This window comes from Schistocerca nitens, chromosome 6 (assembly GCF_023898315.1).
Source record: "Schistocerca nitens isolate TAMUIC-IGC-003100 chromosome 6, iqSchNite1.1, whole genome shotgun sequence".
NCBI lineage: Eukaryota > Metazoa > Arthropoda > Insecta > Orthoptera > Acrididae > Schistocerca > Schistocerca nitens.
The window spans coordinates 73,503,582-73,523,922 of NC_064619.1; the positions used below are offsets into that span (position 1 = coordinate 73,503,582).

General features: G+C 40.1%; 1 protein-coding gene across 4 annotated transcripts in view; it reads left to right on the forward strand.

Annotated features, from left to right (window-relative positions):
• Nucleotides 1-7,031: 7,031 nt before the first annotated feature.
• The window catches only part of LOC126262474 (endoplasmic reticulum metallopeptidase 1-like), a 254,455-nt gene continuing 241,145 nt past the window's right edge, over nt 7,032-20,341 (forward strand). For 3 of the 4 annotated variants that reach the window (XM_049959136.1, XM_049959137.1, XM_049959138.1), the window contains exon 1: nt 7,033-7,194. Coding sequence is in view for 2 of the 4 variants with exons in the window: in XM_049959137.1 (XP_049815094.1) it covers nt 7,192-7,194 (3 nt within the window). In the remaining 2 variants the exon portion in view is untranslated. Of the gene's footprint in view, nt 7,195-20,341 lie in introns of all 4 variants that reach the window. The other variant, XR_007546733.1, reaches the window with a different exon arrangement.

A 20,341-nucleotide genomic window follows, 5' to 3' on the forward strand; every position in this document is an offset into this window, starting at 1 on the left:
CCTTCTGTATCCTTTTTCCTGTCCAATGTTGACTGAAAAATCGAGGTGCCACAGTAAACTGCGATGTCACTCACTGTATGTTGATATTGGCAATCAGGCTACATATTCAAAGATTGTTACAGGATGCAACATCTTTACCACTGGTCTCCATATATAACATGACACATCAGTGTGCTGCAGTCAATGATGTTGCTACCTCACTCCAGTTCAAGGAGCTAATGATATGTGTATTTCATTTACTGGTAATTTGAGGAAGAGGACAATGATGGGTTCAACTGCAAATAGTTATTAGAGAATCATAAACTGTACAGCTTATTACCGACAATGTTTCTCCTTTTAAACACTTAAATTACATCAATTTTACCAAAATATCACATGCCACTATACAACATTAGTCATTTCACACTGAGACTTTACATCCGTCAGAACATGGCTCAAATAATTATCCCAAGAACATATTATCGAGCACCTCCAACTTACCCAGCTCACACATAGAGTCTATATGGAACTCGGCCACGCCAAGAACTCACATCAAGCAACGACAAACACTACTTCAAAATGCATTGTCAGTGTGCAAATGCTGGACTCAGTTAAATGAGTAGTAGTTGCAGTAATATAACACATAATCTGTGATGAAGCAAGTCGATAAGTTTACAACGAAATATCACAAAGAGAGTAACCAGTACATATATAGGGTTCTCAAACGTGGTGCAACTGTGGGCCCTCTTTTTGTTTTTACTCCATGCAATATATTGTACTATACTTCATCTTAAATGTGTGAGCAATAAATGCATTTGTTTCAATCAGATAACGCTTGTAAATTACTTTGCTACCAGATTATGGACTAAGGCTGTATACTTCATGGTAACAATCTTAAAAATACAAAATCATTGGTTAGCAGAAATTAGTGACAGCACACAGCAATATGGAACAATGTAATTGCAGGTACTATGCTTTCTCTAAATACCATTCCACTGCCTATGACTGAATATATGGTGGGAAGAGAAAACTATAGTATGTGGTAATTAGCTTTGAGCACTGAACATGGACAATCGTGGGATCATGTCAATGGAAAAATTATGAATAAATAAATTTTGCACAGCAAGGGGAAAAATTATACTCTCCATCCATCTGTCGATGCGTATTCATCTGCAAGTTATCTCTACAGCTAAAGAAGTGTGGGACAAGTTACAGGAAGTCTACAAAGATCAAAGATCTTCATGTATTCTGAGGAACAGAGTTACTGAAGACACTATACTTGAATATATATATATATATGTATATGTATATATATATATATATATATATATATATATATATATATATATATATATATCTTGGTCGTCTGCCCCCTCCACTGCCACTCCGTATCGCCTGCAGGATTGCCAGCCACAGTGGTGGGGGTAGTCAAATGGTAATTTTGTATTTCATTTTATGATTGATTCTAGGCAACTTTCAGTAACATCTGATTTTGTGGGCTGATGGGTGTTGATGTGTCATTTGTGTTACAAGCATCCTTTTTCAATTGTATGAATAGTTTGTCTGACATTTACATTCCTGTACTCACATGGTATGTAATACACTCCAGATTTTTGGAGTTCCAGTTCATCTCTTACTGTCTCTAAATGGGATCTGGTCTTTGCTGGTGGGCGGTACACACATTTGATATTTTGTTGTCATAAAATTCTGTCGATTTTTCCAGATACACTGCCCATGTATGTGATGTCAGCTATCTTTATTGGTTGGTTTTCATTGGGTCATGGCTGTGGTGTGACCTTTTGCTTGGAGGTGCATCGAATTTGGAAGTCGCTATAGCCACTTTCTAAAACATGAACCTGAAGTGGTTCAGTTTCAGTTTTAGGCTTTCTTAACTGGAGGTCACATGATCTCTGTGAACCAACATGTATAGCAATCCTTCCCTTTGTGATAGGTGATGACATGTATGAAGGTACTAGTCTGTCTGATTTTTCTGCCAATAGACGCTGTATCCTAGTGTCCCACCCAATTTCACTATATCAGAACTTTCAAGAACGGCAGCTGACAGTTTTTCTGCACTGTCATGGTTAACTGAATTTGGTTGTGGATGCACTTCAGAAATTGCAAGAAAACTTGAAGCTCATCTTTCCAGTGAGGCCAAATGACAAATGTATCGTAATTATATCTATAAAAGACTGTCGATTTTAATGATGCTGAGCCTAGTGCCTTGTCCTCAAAGTCTGCCATATTTTTGTCATTTTGCCTCGTGGAAAGATGAGATTCAACACTTGAACTTTATCCAGACTCAAATTAAATTCACCATGGAGGTGGAGCTGCCATTCTTTGATTTTCTGATGTGGAGAAAGCCAGACAGAACACTAGGACACAGCGTCTACTAGAAGAAAACCCACATGGAATACTACCTTCATGTCTCTAACTTGTCTCTAACTGTCATCACCTGTCACAAAGGGAAGGAGTGCTAAACACACTGGTCCACAGAGCTCATGTGATGTCCAGTGGGCAAAGTCTAAAACTGGAACTGGACTATCTCAGGGACGTGTTCCAGAAAAGCGTCGATAGCGACCGCTAAATTCGACGCTCCTTCAAGCTAAAGATCATACAAGAGCCAACACTTGATGATGACCAACCAAAAAAGATATCCTACATTCCATATGCAGACAATGTGTCTAGAAAAATAGGTAGAACCCCCGGCAAACACCAAATCTCTTTTACGGACAGTAAGAGTCGACGTCGACCTGGGGCTCCAGAAACCTACAATGTATTACATATATTACATACCATTGGAGTGTGGTGATGCATATGTCAGACAAATCATTCACACAATTGGGAAAAGGTGCATGGAACACAAATGCCACATTCACCCCCAGCAGCCCACAAAATCAGCTGTTCCTAAACACTGCCTTGGAACCAACCACAAAATGAAATACGAAGATACAAAAACCTTGCCCAACACATCTCACTACTGGTATTGTGTATACAAGGTTGTTATCGAAATCTGGCTACATGAGAACCTCATTAACAAGGACAATGGATGTCAAGTTAGTCAAGCATCGACTCTGGCAATGAGAGTTCCCCGAAACGCAGTGGAACTGAACACCGAGCATGGGAAAGATGGCGCACAGAGTGAGGCCTGCCAGTTGACTCCCAAGGCCGAGCTACCCCCACCACCGCGGCCGGCACGTCCTGCGGTCGACAGATGGGGTCAAATGGTTCAAATGGCTCTGAGCACTATGCGACTTAACTTCTGAGGTCATAATCCGCCTAGAACTTAGAACTAATTAAACCTAACTAGCCTAAGGACATCACACACATCCATGCCCGAGGCAGGATTCGAACCTGCGACCGGAGCGGACGCTCGGCTCCAGACTGTTGCGCCTACAACCGGACGACCGCTCCAGCCGGCACAGATGGGGTCAAGGAATGGGGAGACAACACCTGTATATATTGCATCCACAGGTCCCTGATGTCAGTCAGCAAGAGTAACCTGACGATGATGCCACATTACGCCATGGCAAATTCGTTGTACAACGAACAGTCAATCCAATTGCTTGTCTAGAGACTTTCAATCTGCATATTTACTGGTAAAACCTATGAACACATAAAAACAGTATGATTCTGTGTGTTAAAAAAGGGTCCAAGTACAGGCATCTGGCAAAAAATTGTTGCAGCAAAAGCAGAAAAGATGACAAACTTTCAACTAACACAGCAAACTGCTACACATTCTTTTCAAACACGTCTATAGTAAAGTACACAGATGGAATCGCATGTAGACTGAGGCATGTCAGCACACATGTGCAAATGTACTTTTGAGTTAAAACATTGTTAAAACACTGATAGATTCGCAAGTTGTAACAGCAAATATTGACAGCTTAAGGCCAATTAACACTTGGCACCACGTCTCATCATTTCACTTTCACACTTACTGTCAATGGACTGTCACAGCCAATCCCACCTTGTCACCGTCAAGGTTTATCGACAAGGAAGTTTGGACGATGTTGGCATCTGCTGACAGCAGAATTATTCTATTTCCGCCACTCTCACTCTTTTTTAGTAGTGGATTTTGTGCTTCTTTTGTGTTCTGCATCTTCATTTGATTAATTTGCTTTGTTTTCGTGAAAAATTACAAATGTTCCATGACGACTTGGATGTTTTTCCATTAACTGTTATTCCATGAGCTAGATCAGATTTATGGCAGCGAAACGTTATTTAGATTTTACAGTAACAGAACAGAGCTGATGCCTGCATTGTGTATAAATAAGCACATAAGCTGGTAAAGCCATTTTCATTAAATAACATTTTAATTAAAAAAGTCATCCCTAATGAAAGATAAAAATACAGTTGTTTATTGTTCTATTGGTTAAATAAAAAATATAATGGATAAGTTAAATAGGCCCTGTTTATTGTCTTATTAATATTGTTCGATGTGTTTGATTACATATATTTGCGCTAACTAATAAATGTCGATGTCTTGAAATGTCGTTTCACTTCTCAGCACTTTACAACATAAAACTGGTCAAGAACCACATTATGAAGTCTGCTTTGGCCATTCATAAACTCAATCGTTGTTAGTGCCTCAATTCCAGTACTATAGTCATATTCCGACTTTTTGTATCATAGATGGTATCTCATAACTTCCCTTTCACTGTTCGGTACTGGGACCAGTAGAATGACGTGACTTGATGTGACATACAGTGTGATTACACCCTGACGTGACGTGACGTTCTGTTGGTATCTCGTGTGAATCGGCTTTCACCTGTGAAAACAAGAAAAACTTCATATGTAAATGTTCTCACAGGTAACACGTATATACTGTCTGTTAGTAAAATAGTGGGAAGAGGCCATTTAATTTTATTTGACAGGCAAGACAGTTGTATTTATGGCATATCAAAAAATGAGAGTCCTAGTGCGACATTAGCAAATGGAACTTACTTACTAGACCAATTATTTAACCAGAAGTTTGAAACAAAATCAGTATTGTCGAATTGTGGAGACTTTTAACGTTAAAGACTAGGTTATCTGCAATGTGAAGCAATCCATGCGCTATGTAAATGTCTGCCTAGTGTCATTTTGTATGAGGGGGCAGTTAATACTTCATGAGCAATTTGCTCACAGGACATAGAAACAAGAATTGCTCTTTCAAGATCTAGCTCTACAGCAGTGAGAATTTTCGAGGTAGTACGCTTAGACTTATGAAGACCAATGCAAACTAGGTCAGTTGGTGTGACCAAATAATTTTTTACTTTAACCGACGACTATTTCAGGAAAGTAACTGTATATACTCTCAGAAAAAACCTAGTATCACAACTACTTCCTGTCTTTGTAAACTTGATTGAAAAGCAAATTGTACAAAGCATCTACACTGTAGGCACAGATAATGGAGGGAGTGTGAACAATAATCTGATAAACTTTTTCAGACAAGAAGGGATCTGATATCGGACTACACCACCTACCCAGCACAAAACGGAGTGGCTAAGCACTGTAACTGCACAATATTAGGAAAGTTGATTCGAATCAAATATGCCAAATGAATTTTGGACAGAAACAGTCACCACTGTCGTCTCCTAATTAACATGTGACCAAAGAAGGCACTGAAAAGCACGTCGACCGTCCATTACATTTGCATAATAGTGACAGAATGAAATAACAACCACTGATCTATCAGAAATTGAACCCAAGCCTGCAACTATAACATCAAGTAAGAGTTGTCTTTCTCTTGTGGATTGTTACAGAAAATTAGCGTACCATCTACTGAACAGAAACAATTGAAATGTCTGAACCATACTTTACAGCATACAATACATCTTTTCAAATCTTTTTTAGTTTTAAAGATCATAATCAAAGGGTTTACGTTCGTCCAGTAGCCCTGCAAGTAGAATACATGCAATCCAATCATTATCTTGCATAGGATGTTCATCTGTGGAAACTATGCCCTTGATAAAAATGTCTTTAGGATGCAGAGAAAAGCAGTCAGTGATATTTGTCATTTCTAGGAACTTGATTCATGTAGTCCGTAATTCATGTACTATAGCTAAAAATATTGAGCTCGCCCATTATTTACATGCACATTTCTATCACTTCTTCGTGTTAGTATCTTTTAAACAGAACTGGGGTCCTGTAAAAAAACATAGGACAACCGTAACGTGAAGAGTATCTGTGATATCCACATGTTCCCATCGAAAATAGTATTCTGTCAGAAAAGTGATTCATGCATAGCAGTTAAATTATTTAATAACTTACCCAGTATGTTAAAACAACAATACAATAAAATTCATTTAAAAAGTATTCTAAGTAATTTATAATAGAAGATTGCTTTTATTCTGTAAAATTTATTGAATTATAAACCACAACTATTGCAAACACAAATTCATACCGTTAGAAATTTGTATAATTTAAATTTCATTGTTTATTATGTGTAAACTTAAATTTGTACTGTCTCTGCTCCACCCCTCTCTTGAATTTGGGTCGTTCATATCCAGTGTCCTGTTACAGCATGTAATGAATCAAAACATACAAATAAATTATGATGATGTGGTTTTGGAAAATAATGGACTGAATATAGAGATTGATATTTCGAGAAGTATGTAAATCTTCTAAGCACTTTCGTTTTTTTCTTCAGGATGTATATGCACAAATTATCAACAGTTTCTGTGTAGGTTCTAATGGGAAGTTTGCAGAAATTCTTGAAAGGAAGTTCTATTCACGGCAGTGCGAAAGCATTACATACGTAATATCTAAAGAAAATATGTTCACAAATTTTGTAAGTCTCTATACGACAGGTGAACCTTTTCGTACTTAAATACAAGTGTAAACTGTGAATTTTTTCCACTATTTGTGTTAATAATGACCCTATAATCCAGTAGAAATTAAACTTATTGTTATATATGGTAAAATAAACTTCTTAGAACGACTCCAAATGAAATTACAGTCTGTGTTTGCAGAAAAGTACTAGGAATATATTTTTCTTCTGCTTCGACTTCGATACTCATCGTACAGTTGAGGAATCGCAGAGCTTCGCACAGTGAAGGTCGACCTGCTGTTTGTTTACTTTTAATCAAGAGGGCGTGACAAACATTTTTGTCTCTTTTTTTACAGTATCTGATAGGAGTGTTCTTAAGTGCAGCAATGCGAAGTGAATGAGTGAATCAAAGTGCAGAAGTGTTTTCGCTTGTCAGCTGAGAGGCTTTACCCCAAGAAATGGTACGATTTTGTTACGTGATTACTCGCGTCTCAACTAGTGTGTGTTGATTTGAATATAGCTGGTGCAGCAATAGTGTTTATATTTGTGTAGTAACTCGTATTTATAATAAGTCTGTAAACATTTAAAGCAATAAATCATAAACATTTAACGCAATAAATCGTATACCCATGATCATCATTATGTTAGCCGTAAAAACATACGATTTTTGGGAAACTTTAGATAAATCAAAGTTTCAGAAATTGCTTGGGGGAATAGACGTTTACCACTGGAAATTACGAAACAGTTAGAAATAGTGATTTTCAAGGAAGAAGCTCAACATATAATTGACCGCACGCCCTTATGTTTCTCCGTATTAATATAGTAGAATGAATCTACTTTGAGGCCTTTATTTAAATCACTATGCATTGTTACAGTGGTATCGCCGTACGTCGAACCGCCTTTGAGATTTGTGATTGACGACGTGAATTTATTTAAAAAAAATATCCCCATCCATCCAATGAACACAAAACAGAAGAATCATCTTTATGTTGCAAACAAGTCTGTTAAGCATACATTCACATTTTGCACCGCGGGGCAGGCGTTATGCCATGTAGATGACGTGAGACGTTAGACCATAAATACACGAGAGGATGTAAGTGCATGGTTCGAAACCAGTTGTACCAGTCTCTGAGCGACTGCAATGAAACAGCTAACGTGGGAAATTGAACATTAAGTGAATGTTACCATCATTTCAATATCTCTGTATGTTCAAATCAGTTGAGTGTTCCTTTCAGTATGAATAACTCTTGGGAGTCATGTGATAGGTAGTGTGTTCTATCTAACTCAGATGGCAAGCTATAGGCCTATGAAACTTCATTACTATCAAATTGTAAAACCCTCCTCACAGTTCTTAAAACAAGTGAATAACATCCACAAATCTCAAAAAATAGGCATTCCTAGAATAAAGTAAAAACGGTGTGGACCATTGTGAACAAGAAGCAAACAAAAACAATGATTTAAATAATATTCAATTCTCAGAAAATAACTATGACAGAAAAGATTACACATTGAAATTATTGAGCAACAAGTTCAATAATGACATCCTGACAGTGACGTCAAACATTGTATCTACTAATAAACGTTGGAATTTAGAGGCATTATGTTGACCTCAATAAAGGCTATTTGCACAACCAACATACTTATAGTTTTAAAAATGTACAACTGCCGTGGACATTACAGAATTCATTAGTCACTAAAAATGGTAATATTTTTGGGTATGGTAATGTTTCCCCTGCAGAATTGATTATGACTACCCTTGAGCTATGTTTGTGATCAGTCAATAGCTGGTTATATTTTCTGACAGCTTTAAGATGATGTACTAACACCCACATATAAAATGGTAGATAAGCAAATTGCCACTAATTACAGAGCCATTCCATTGTATGTATTTATTTTTTTAAAGAAGATTTGGGACAGTGACCTGTGATAGAATACACATTTTTCTAAGCAGCACTTGTTATGCACTTGGTTGGGTTTTTGTATAGGATTCACCACTGAAAAATCTTGCAACAACAAACAAATGAAGTCCTGGAAGACCTAAAGAAGTAAATTTATCCTGTGGGTTCATTCTGATTCTTGTAATAAGTTTTAACTGTATGGACCACAATACTGTTAGCTGGGAATCTGAAATGTCATGTCATTAATTTCCTCTCTCTTGCATGGCTGGAGTCTTAACTTCATAACAGACAGCAGGTAGTGATATTGATAGACTGTGTCATAGAAGCTAAGCTCAGAGCAAAGGCTCCTGTAAAGGTTGCAACTGGCACTGCTTGTCTTCTTGGCCTACTTAAATCGTGTTCCACTGACTTTAAAGAATGGTTCAAAATCTGTAATTTACACTTCAAATAGTGTAATGCAGATGTAGACATTAATGGTCATACAGGAAATGAAACACTGTGCACAAAATTCCTAGCTAATCAGTTGGATAGCAGCTGTAAATGAAGTCGACACATAGATGAATGAGCGAACTAACTAAGAAGCTTACTTCAATGTGATATGTGTTCTCATTGTGTTTACCAAAGGAGTAGGATGCTTGCTTATTTTGCATGTTTAATTGCCTGTTGCCTTATAGGATCAGCATCTGTGGTAGTGCACATAGTTTGAGTGAGATACTTGTTCAGTGGAAGTGAGTAGTAAGAATATTGCATAAAGTAGATAACAAAACAACTTGTAAGAGGCCTGTTTAACAAACTACACAGTCTAACTGTCACTTCTGACTCTGTTTACTCTTTAGTGGAGGTTGTTTCTGTTAATAAAAATCATTTTCAACTGAATCGTGAATCAGAAGACAAGACACAATCGCAAGACGAGATACAAAAATAATTTGCCTGTAGACTTTGCCTTCAGGAATATGGTTCAGAATGGATATATCAAGTCGTGTTACACACTTCTCAAGATTGTAGAGGGAACTTAGTAGATTTAGTTTTACGTAGGAACGCATTTCCGTAAACATCATCCAATGACACTAAACATTGTCAAAGCCATAGGTGCTGGCACCTGTAAATATATGTATATACACGATGATTCTGTGATGATGATACAAACTTTCAGGGATGATGGAGAAGGATAAATGTATGAATTTGAGGTAAGGGCTCCTTTACCAGAAATGGATGAGTCGAAATTTATAGGTGCAAACCGTTCTGATGCCTCTGACTGTGGAATATATGTTCAGCACTGTTGTTGTGAAAATTGTAGGGCAGGCAATGTTCAAAAGTGGTAGTATGGAACAAAACAAGCAAAAAGTGGCAAGTAAATACTTTAAAGAGCTATGAGCACTTGTTCAACAGAGGAGGTGCGTTACACACTAGCGAAGATGAGCAAGAGCTCATAGTTGCTACGTTATGCATTTGAGCGCCCTTGTTTACTTGACTTTTTTTTCTTGTCTTGGTCCATACTACCAGCTTTGAAATTTGCGTACTCTACGTTCTTAGCAACAATAGTACTGGTACTTGTATTCCACTGTCAGAGGTATCATAATGATTTTCACGTGTCACTTTCAACTTGTTCATTTCTGATCCAGAACCCTTACCGCAAATCGATACATTTATCCATCTCCATTGTCTCTGAAAGTTTGTAACATCATCATGGAATCACCCTGTATGTACATACATTTACAGGCCCCAGCACCTGTAACTTTGGCGCTCTATAGCATCGTTGGCCAATTTTACAAATAATTATATAAATTTAAGAATTGAAAATTTCTGTTATTTGCATGGCAAGTAGCAATGTTCATTATGAAATTGCATGACAGTTAGTAGTGTACTATGTACGCATCATCTTCATCTTGAACGGTTTCTGGCTCCAGGCTGGGTTTGTTTGGAACATAAGGCTTGCCATTTAGTCCTGTTTTCTACCACAACCTTTTGTGTTCACTCTGGTCAGCCTTCACCTCTCTCTTTCAACGAACTCCTCCACACCTTTCAACCATCTGTCCCTTGGTCATCCTGTTGGTCATTTCCTTTGCATCTCCATTTCATATATCTTATTGAAAATACTGTTTTCCATTCTCTTTCAGTACCCATACCATAGGGATGGGAAAACTGACAGGTTAAAAGTGATACCGGTATATTAGTTCTGAGTAACTGGTATTTTTTGGAATTTATTTGGTGTCAGTTTTAACAGGAGTTTTTTTTACTAAAAAGTGGATAAGAAACTGAAATATCAATTATCCATAGCAGCTATACTAAATCTTTTTGTTTTTTAAATTAACCTTTTATAACAAAAGGGCAATTTTCATTCATAAAATTTTCATTGTTTTGAAATATTGTGTTTTCATAAAAAACAAGAAAGCTATCAGCGCTATATAATGCCGCACGGTTTGAGGCATCATGCCATGGACTGCGCGGCCCCTCCCACTGGAGGTTTGTGTCCTTCCTCGTGTGTGTGTGTGTGTTGTTGTTGTTGTTAGCATAAGTTAGTTTAAGTATTGTGTAAGTGTTAGAGACCGATGACCTTGGCAGTTTGGTCCCTTTGGAATTCGCACACATCTGAACGTTTCGAGCTATATTAACAACAGATGCATGACATAAGAATAGGTACAGCATTGCTGCAACGATAATGTCCCTGTTGCTGTCTGCTGCGGCTTAGGGTACGCTTATGTGTGCAGTGTGCAAGACTTGCCCCCCTTCTGGTGTGTATGGTATTTTCTCACTGTCATCACTGGACATGCACAGTATGTCAGAGGGGTGCCACCCTTAGTCTCGAAATATTGTAGAAAGTGATGTAGCAATGAAGTAAAATGCTTAATTTGCTTTAAAAGATTAACCTTGATCTGTCATTTATTTGACATATCAAAAGAGCAAGGAAATTATGGTAACTGCAATAAATTATAAACTTAACATTTCATTCTTAGTTTACAATAAAAACAGGAAGTAACTTATCTGCTGCCTGTGTCTACATGATATGCTTTATCTACTTGTAGTGATTGAAAATGGACAAATGAACATGAAAAATAGAGTTCTTTAACCTTAGTTTTCACCCTTTAGTACTGAAATTCTCTAATAACCAAACAGTTGTTTAATCACTGATTGCAACATGATTTTTGAGTGGAGTTTCAAAAAATTAGAATCAGTAGGTGACTCGTGATTTTTTTTTAATATTCAACAACTCCTCATTTTTCAAGAAAAGCAGTGAACTGTAGACAGGCAAAGTTTTGTTTTATTTGCTTATATAATTTTCAATCTCTGTCCAATTTCTACATGTATTACAGGAAATAATAGGAATAAAAAACCGAAAATCAGTTATTTCAGAAACCGGTTATTCTGAGCAGTTGTAACAGTGAAGTTAAACTGGCATGGGAAAAAACAATATAACTGAAAACCAGTTGTTTCAGTGCTTACTGCCATCCATCTTAGCCTTGATGTTTCTATCACACTCTGCATGGTGCATCGTGTCCATCATGCATTGAGATCTTAAGCCCACTTTCTTGTTCTCGCATTGCAGCCTCGCTCATTCTCCATCTCTTGGGCGAGGACACCTTCCTGGGTGCATTTTCCACCATGCATTATGCAGTGTCGCTTTCTGCGCTGACGATGACCATGGACTTGTTAGCATCTATCCGCCACACACCGTTGGGTGGCTTGCGGAGTATAAATGTAGATATAGATGTAGATCTCATATCTAGCATGATAGCCAGTCCGTTGTGGTGGGGCTGCCATGTACCCTGTTGGTTGTAGCCCCATGACAACACAGGGATCACTCTGCTGATGCCTGTGCTATTAACTCCCCACATGGAGTAGATGCCCATCTCCCTCGGGCATTGGGACTCCCAGCAATGGCCATCCTGCTAGGTGGCCCTTGCTGAGGCTGGGTGGCGCCCGTGGGGATGCCCCCTGGTCGGAGTTGGTGGCATCAAGGCAGATGACACATAATGAAGCGTAGTACATCATCTCTTGCTGGTGGTCTGCCGCCAGCAGTCTCTAAGTGGGCAAAGTCTAACTTCAATGCTAAGAAGTATGACCCCAAATTGTTTTCCTCCCTGGCCACACCATGGGAGGAACACCAGGTTAAGGATGGCAGTGAAGCTTATTCACCCCAGTACCTTGTATGTATGAGAGTTGATGGGGAATCTTTCATGTCCATGAAGCCTCAGTTTTTTGTGGAGCATTTAGATGACAAGTTTGGGGAGGTGGAGGGCTTGTCCAAAATGCGCTGTGGGTCAGTCTTCATAAAAACAGCATCCTCTGCCCAGTCTTGGGCATTACTCACTTGTGACAAGTTGGGGGATGTTTCTGTTACCATCACACCCCATAAGAGCGTAAATATGGTCCAGGTTATTACATTCCACAGGGACATTCTTTTGCAGTCTGACGATGAGCTGCACGCCAATTTAGAGCAGCGAGGTGTTCATTTCTTCCAGCGCATCCATCGGGGTCCAAGGGATAATCAGGTTGTCACCTGTGCCTTCATCTTGGCCTTTGAGGGTGACAAATTGCGCGAGAAGGTCAAGGTGATGGTCTACTGCTGTGGCATCAAGCCATATATCCCTCCCCAATGTGGTCCTTTAAGTGATGGAAGTTTGGCCATATGTATTCTCGCTGTACTTCCATCATCACATGTCGAGATTGTGGACGTCCATCACATCCCAATACTCCATGTGCCCCGCCTCCTATCTGTGTCAACTGCGGAGAGCATCATTCACCTTGCTCGCCAGACTGCAGGATTTTACAGAAAGAGAGGAAAATCATGGAATATAAGACCCTGGACTGATTGACCTACACTGAGGCCAAAAGGAAATTTGAGCACCTATATCCTAATGCTATGACCTGACCACCTCTTACGCCACTACCATGAGAACAGTTGTCGCCCCATCAGTTCCTCGCATTCCTGTCGCCTCTCAGAACCAGAAGACTACACCTGTCCCTGTGACGGTGGGGGGGCACTTCCCTCCCTGTTGCTCCCGCACCACCTACTTCGGATTCAACACCCCTACCACCACCACAACCATCAGGGATATCAATCCCCACTTCTGAGCCGGAGAAGTGTAAGTGGGAAAGGTAACACCCACCAGTGGCTGAAGAGCCGAAAAGCAGCTGGTCGTAGGGCTTCACACATATCCTCAGTCCCGGAGACTGAAACAGTGAAGTGAAGTCCTCCCAGCCAGGGAAACCCAAGGAGCAGCAAGAGAAATCCAAGAAGAAGGTCCCCAAGACCAAGGGAATTGTCGTGGCACCCACACCACCACTACCAACAAGGTCTGTGTCTGCAGATGAGGTGGAGATTCTGGCGTCTGCTGAGAACCTAAATCTTGATGGACCCTCAGACACAATGGATATATACTGCTCAGGCAAAAAGTCAGTGGCAGCAGGTGACCCTGAGGCGTAAACTGCCTCATTAATTGTTCCATGCGGTCCAGGTCAGGGCTTCCAATTGCAATTCGTGTCCGATCCCTTCTTTCCAAACTGGAGTCCTTGCCTTTACCACCTATACTTGAGGTCCATTCACGTACACATCTGTGGTGTACACCTAGGCTGCGGCTTCGCCTGGTCCTTTCAAATGGCCCTAAGGACTCAGTCAACCCCACGGCTCTCCGCTGCCACTTCCTCTCGATTCTTGACAAGTAAAGAGGCCACGAAGTGGTTTACACCGTTTGCTGATGCTCACATCAGCTTCGCTATGTCCATGAAGGATATATTGAACAGCATTCTTTGCCCGAAGCCTGCAGTGTTTTCACTGCCGAGCTGGTGGCTGTATCTTATGCTCTTGAGCACATTCGTTCATGCCCTGGGGAGTCGTTTCTTGTGTGTACTGACTCCTTGAGCAGCCTACAAGCCATCAACCAGTGTTACCCTTGTCATCCTTTGGTAGCGACCGTCCAGGAGTCCATCTATGCCCTGGAATGGTCCAGTTGTTCAGTGGTGTTTGTCTAGACCCCAGGTCATGTCGGAATCCCAGGCAACGCACTTGCCGACAGGCTAGCCAAACAGACTACGCGGAAACTGCTTATGGTGATCGGCTTCTCTGCAACTGACCTGCGTATAGTACTGTGCTGGAAGGTTTTGCGGCTTTGGGAGATGAAATGGCATAACCTCAGCACACACAACAAACTGCGTGCCATTAAGGAGACTATGAATGTGTGGCAGTCCTCCATGTGGGCCTCTTGCAGGGACTCTGTGGTTCTCTGTTGACTCTGCATTGGCCATTCTTGGGTGACGCACGGCTACCTCCTGTGACGTGATGACCCACCTCAGTGTTGGTGCAGCACCTGGCTTACAGTGGCCCATATCTTGGTGAGTTGTCCTTTAGCCGCCTTGCGATGGAGCCTTCAGTTACCGGACTCATTGCCATTAATTTTAGCTGACAGCGCCTCATCAGCTAATTTAGTTTTATGTTTTATAGAAGATGGTGAGTTTTATAATTCTATATAAGTTTTCGCGCATGTCCTTTGTTCCTTTGTGTTCTCCATTCTAATGCTTTTAGGGTGGATGTTTTAATGTGTCGCAGATTGGCTGGCTTTTCTTTTTTATTCTCTTGGTCGGCCAGCCACGGTCATCTGCTCTCTTGTTTTTACCCCTTCTACCTGTTCCTTGCTTCTCTCTGTGGTTTTCTTTTCCTGTTTTGTCCATGGTAGCGTTGATTGTCCTTCTGTCATTCTTCTGGTTCTTCCTTTTTCTTGTTATTGTGCTGTACATCTCGTTTCTTTTCTTCTTTCACTTGTGTTATTATTTTACCAGGAACAAGGGACTGATGACCTCACAGTTTCGTCCCTTCCCCTCCCTCTTTTAAACCAACCAGCCTGTTCCACTCACAAATGGATCGAGGGAGAAATGACTGTGTGTATGCTTAACTACAAGCCCTGTTTTCTCTTCTGTTCGGGATCCTTACGTTGCTGGCAGTATAATCGTTGTAGAGTCCATCGCAAATGCCAATTCTCTAAACTTTCCCATTAGTGTTTTGCAAAATGGGCATTATCTTCCCTCCAGGGATTCCCATTTAAGTTCAGGGAGCATTTCTATTGATTTAACCTACTGTAACAAATCTAGCTGTATGCCTCTGAATTGCTTTGATTTTTTGCTTTAATCCGTACTGGTGGGAATCCCTGATTCTCGAGCAGTACTCAAGAATGGGTTGCACAAGTGTTTTGTACATGACATACTTTATACATGAGCTATACATTCCTAGAATTCTCCCAATAAATGGAAGTTGACCATTCACATTCCCTATAACTGACCTTATGTGCCTGTTCCATTTCATATTATACCTAGATATTTAATTGACTGTGTATAGCAGCTTAACACCTCTACTGTATTGAGACATTAAAGGATTATTTTTCCTACAGGTCAGCATTAAACTACATTTTAACACATGTAGAGCAAGCTACTGCTCATCGCACCAAACAGAAATTTTGTCCAGGTCATACTATATCATCCTACAGTCACTGAACAAAGAGACTTTCCCACACTTTGGTGTCATCGGCAAATGGTTGAAGATTCCTGTTCACCATATTTATCAGGTTGTTTATGTATGTAGAGAACAAGAGAATTCCTATTACTTTTCTGTGGGACACCCCTGACAATACTTTTGTCTCTGATGACACTCGCTATCCAGGACAGCATACTTACTTAAAAAGTCTTTGAGACATTCACATGTTTGAATACCTATTCTGTATGCTTGGATCTTTCTTGAAAGTCTGGAGTGTCACATTGTGTCAAATGCTTTCCATAAATGTAGGAATATGGAATCTGCCTGTTGCCCTTCATCAGTGGTTCGCCAACTGTCATGGGAGAAAAGTGCGAGCCAAGTTTCACACAAGCGGCGATTTCTAAATCCATTCTGTTTTGTGCACAGAAACTTTGCCCTTTCGAGGGAATTTATATTTTATTCAAACTCAGAATATGCTCAAGAATTCTGCAGCAATCTGACGCTAAGGATGTTGGTCTGTAGTTTGCATGTCCATTCCTTTACCCTTCTTACAGACACGAGTCATCTATGCTTTTTTGCAGTATTGGGATTTTGCATTGGATGACAGATTTGTAATAAGTGCAAGCCAAATAAGGGGCCGTTGCCCAATAATGCTCTCTGTAAGCCTCACTTGGGGTTTCATCCAGACCTGCTGACTAATTTGTTTTCACCTATTTCTGTTGCTTTTCAACGCCATGGGTACCTGGTTCTGTGTTCTCCATGTGGGAATTAATGCAATCCTCCCAAACAGATACTTTTTAAACACGTAAAACATCAGTTTTTCCTTTGCTGTCTTCTGTTGCTATACCAGACAGGTTAATGAGGACTCTGAGCGGGATCTTTTGCTAACGCCTGATGGTGGAGTAGTTGTTTGCTTCACACTTTGATCTTTTTATAGACATAAATATTTCTGCTATCTTTGCCTGTCAACATTTCTGCACTCTCTTTCGTTCCAAGAATACAACAATACGTTTTCTCAGCAATTTCCAAATGTTGTTATTAAACTGCAGAGGGTCTTTTCAAATCTGTTTATTTGGTACACGCTTCTCCAAAGTGGAACTACATGGTGTTATTGTTTAAGTAGAAAGGTAACAAATGATTGTCTGCTTTTCTATATTAACTTTAGTAACAGTTCTGGCTTTGATGACAATGTGACTACTGATCTGTGTTTCTATACTGATATTGTTGGTGAGGTCAGACCTGTTTGTAGGCATAGGGTTTAAAATATTTCCATAGCATTAGGGTTGTCAAACTGTTTGTTCAAGATAGTTTTTGAGGAAGCATTCACAAGTACTTTCCAAGACTGTCAGTTCATATAATCTGTGATGAATCCATAGAAATCTTCATCGACACTCACTGGGGTAAAGTTTTTTTCATTTAATATTGTATTATCGTAATATTTCTACACTACTGACTGTAGACTTTCTTTGAATGACCCTGCAACTACTAAAACAGAATCGGTTGGCCAGTATAAAAACCCAAGGATTAATTTGAATTCACCTAGGCTGGTTACTCAGATTCAGTCTTGACCGTGGCATGCATAATATGTTTGTCAATTAAAATGAACGCTCTCCATCCTGTGATGTCTAATCTGCCTTTACGATATGTGTTCCGTGCCTCATTACGAATTTCAAAGCTTTCTACCTCGGGTTTCATCCACCTCTTGATTCCTAGTGTTATTTGGGTGCAACAGCATTCCTGGTGGTGGTAAATTGAGGGATTTTGTTACAAATGCTTTGGAAAATTATCATTAAAATATTGATATTCAAAGTGTTGTTACTTAGAACGCAATCTGATTTCAGTCTCTGCATATTGACTGATGAGTGTTCATCATAGGACTGCGAACTGTCACCTAGCATAATGAAAACCATGTGCACTTGACATGTACTCCAGTAACTGCTTCCTCTGTGTAGTGCGCCCCCTAACCTACAATTCTCCACCACATACTGCAGGTCCAGAAATCTGCAGCCAATACCATTGCAGAATCTACTGAACCTCTGGAACAAAGGACATATATCAATTCTGGGTACAATACTGCAAATTGTAAGCTTTACTTGTACCCCTTATGCAAGGCCAGTAGTCTTCACCCCATCTACCAGTCACGTGTTAGATATGAGAATGACCTCAGAACTCGAGCAACAGGAGTAATTGATGCCAACACGTATCACAACTTGCGGATGATTGACTGCACCCTCGATAGCTGCAGGTCGGGGCCTTCCTGACATCTATGCTGTCACCCCCCCCCCCCCCCCCCTTTCCCCCTCTCCCTCCAGCAGACATACTGAATGCACGTCAAACTTTTTTCCAGCCTTGGACACTATTTCCATGCGGGGATCCAGCTCCTGATAACTAGCAAAGCTCCTCTCCCACCCACTATGCGACTGCTTGGACCATGCTGAAGGAGTGGCCACTTGCTTACTCATAGGGTGATTGGGCAAGGCCAGATGGTCAGTCCAATCATTCACCCTCCATCTCTAGTGGCACAAATGGGTTACAACCAGCCACTCATCCGAAGCAGTGACCCAGTTTCTCCATTGCGACCACATCTTGAGGCAGCAGCCTGCAGACAGCAGACTATGGCCAACAGCATTTTGTGCTGTTCATGATCTGCAGACAGCTCCTGTATCCACACACAGCAAACATACTCCATATCCACCTTAATAAATGGATTTCAATGAAAGCAACAAATAAAAATTGGCCAGATGTGAGTAGGACTTGCACTCTGAGGTCTCTGTACAAACTTATATTTGTATGTTGACAGTTCATCTGTTTCGGGAATAAAAAATATCAACTGTTTTGGCCTGTTATTGATGTTGACAGTGGCTAGATATCAGTCCCAGGAATTCCAAGACTTTTGAGTATTTTTTAATTTTAATTTTGAAATCAGGCAACAAATGATAAAAGAAATATTTTTTTCATGTGTTAAAATTACAAGTGAACAATTTTCTGCATTTTTCCCTTTACTTGTACTGTGAAACCTCACTTCTTGCCAAATTCTAGGCTATAGGTTTTAGTTAGTGAGTTTGTGAGTGTCAAAATATGTGACATAAATGGGTGGATCTTTTGATTGCATTGGCTTGAAAGCTCAACTTTTTATACCACCAATGGAATGTCGACCTTAGTATGTGATGTAAATTTCAACTTTATTCATCTACCCTTTCATTACAGTCATTTTAACAGGTGGATGAACAGATAGACTGTCGAATAACAGATGACAAAAAAACTTTTTTTTCTATGATATAATTACAAATTAATGACATTGGATTTTTCCCTTTACTTTTGCAGTTTGAAACTTTTCTTCTTGCGAGGGTCATGATTCTAGGCCAGTGGGAGACATTCCATAGGTTTCGATGAGTGAGTCTGCGAGTATCAAAATATGTGATATAAATGGCCATGTATTTTGATTGTTCTGACTTAGGAACTCAAGGGACTGTAAACCTTACTAGTATGTGACATAAATTTCAACATGATATGTCTACCCACTCCTGAGAAACAGGATTTTTAACATTCAGAAAGACAGGCAACCAAGTGATCCTATAAGGGTTCCGTTTTTACCTTTTGATTTATGGAACCCTGAAAATGACCCTGTTGTATTTTAGACACAAATTTGCACTACCAGTGTTCTTAAAATCACAAATGCAAGCTACTAGAAAACAACGATCCTGTCACTGACACGAGTTCACTGTAGAATGACCTCTTGTTACAAGTGTGGGCAGTTTTTTCTTTGATGATACGAATGTCTTCATGTAAATATTAAGGTGCCAATAGGAGAGAAACAGCAGTTGTCTAATACAACTTGATGTAATTAGTACAAGCAGTACATTGAACACAATTTTATTTCCCGGAGGCCTTATCAACTTGAACATGGTACGGTCAGAGGGACGACTAGCACTGCTGCTAGCGTGGGCTTTTGAAAGTATGTGCGCACATTGCCGCATTCTTCCTCTCTTAAGGAGACCACAGCCACAGATTCTTGAGACGTCCTTGCTGTCCCCCTCATCCACTGGGCTCTGGCTAAGGTGGTGTGGTGCAATGGCAGTGTAGGTCTGAAGTGAATTGCTTCACGTGTGGATGCATTCTGTGCCCACCTTCCCGTGTCAAACCATATGGCAACACCAGCGTCGCTGAGGCTGTTTCCATGTCAACCTCAGGCATCGACTATGGTGACGGTGCTCATGGTGCTGACGATACTGGTATCAGCGATTGCTC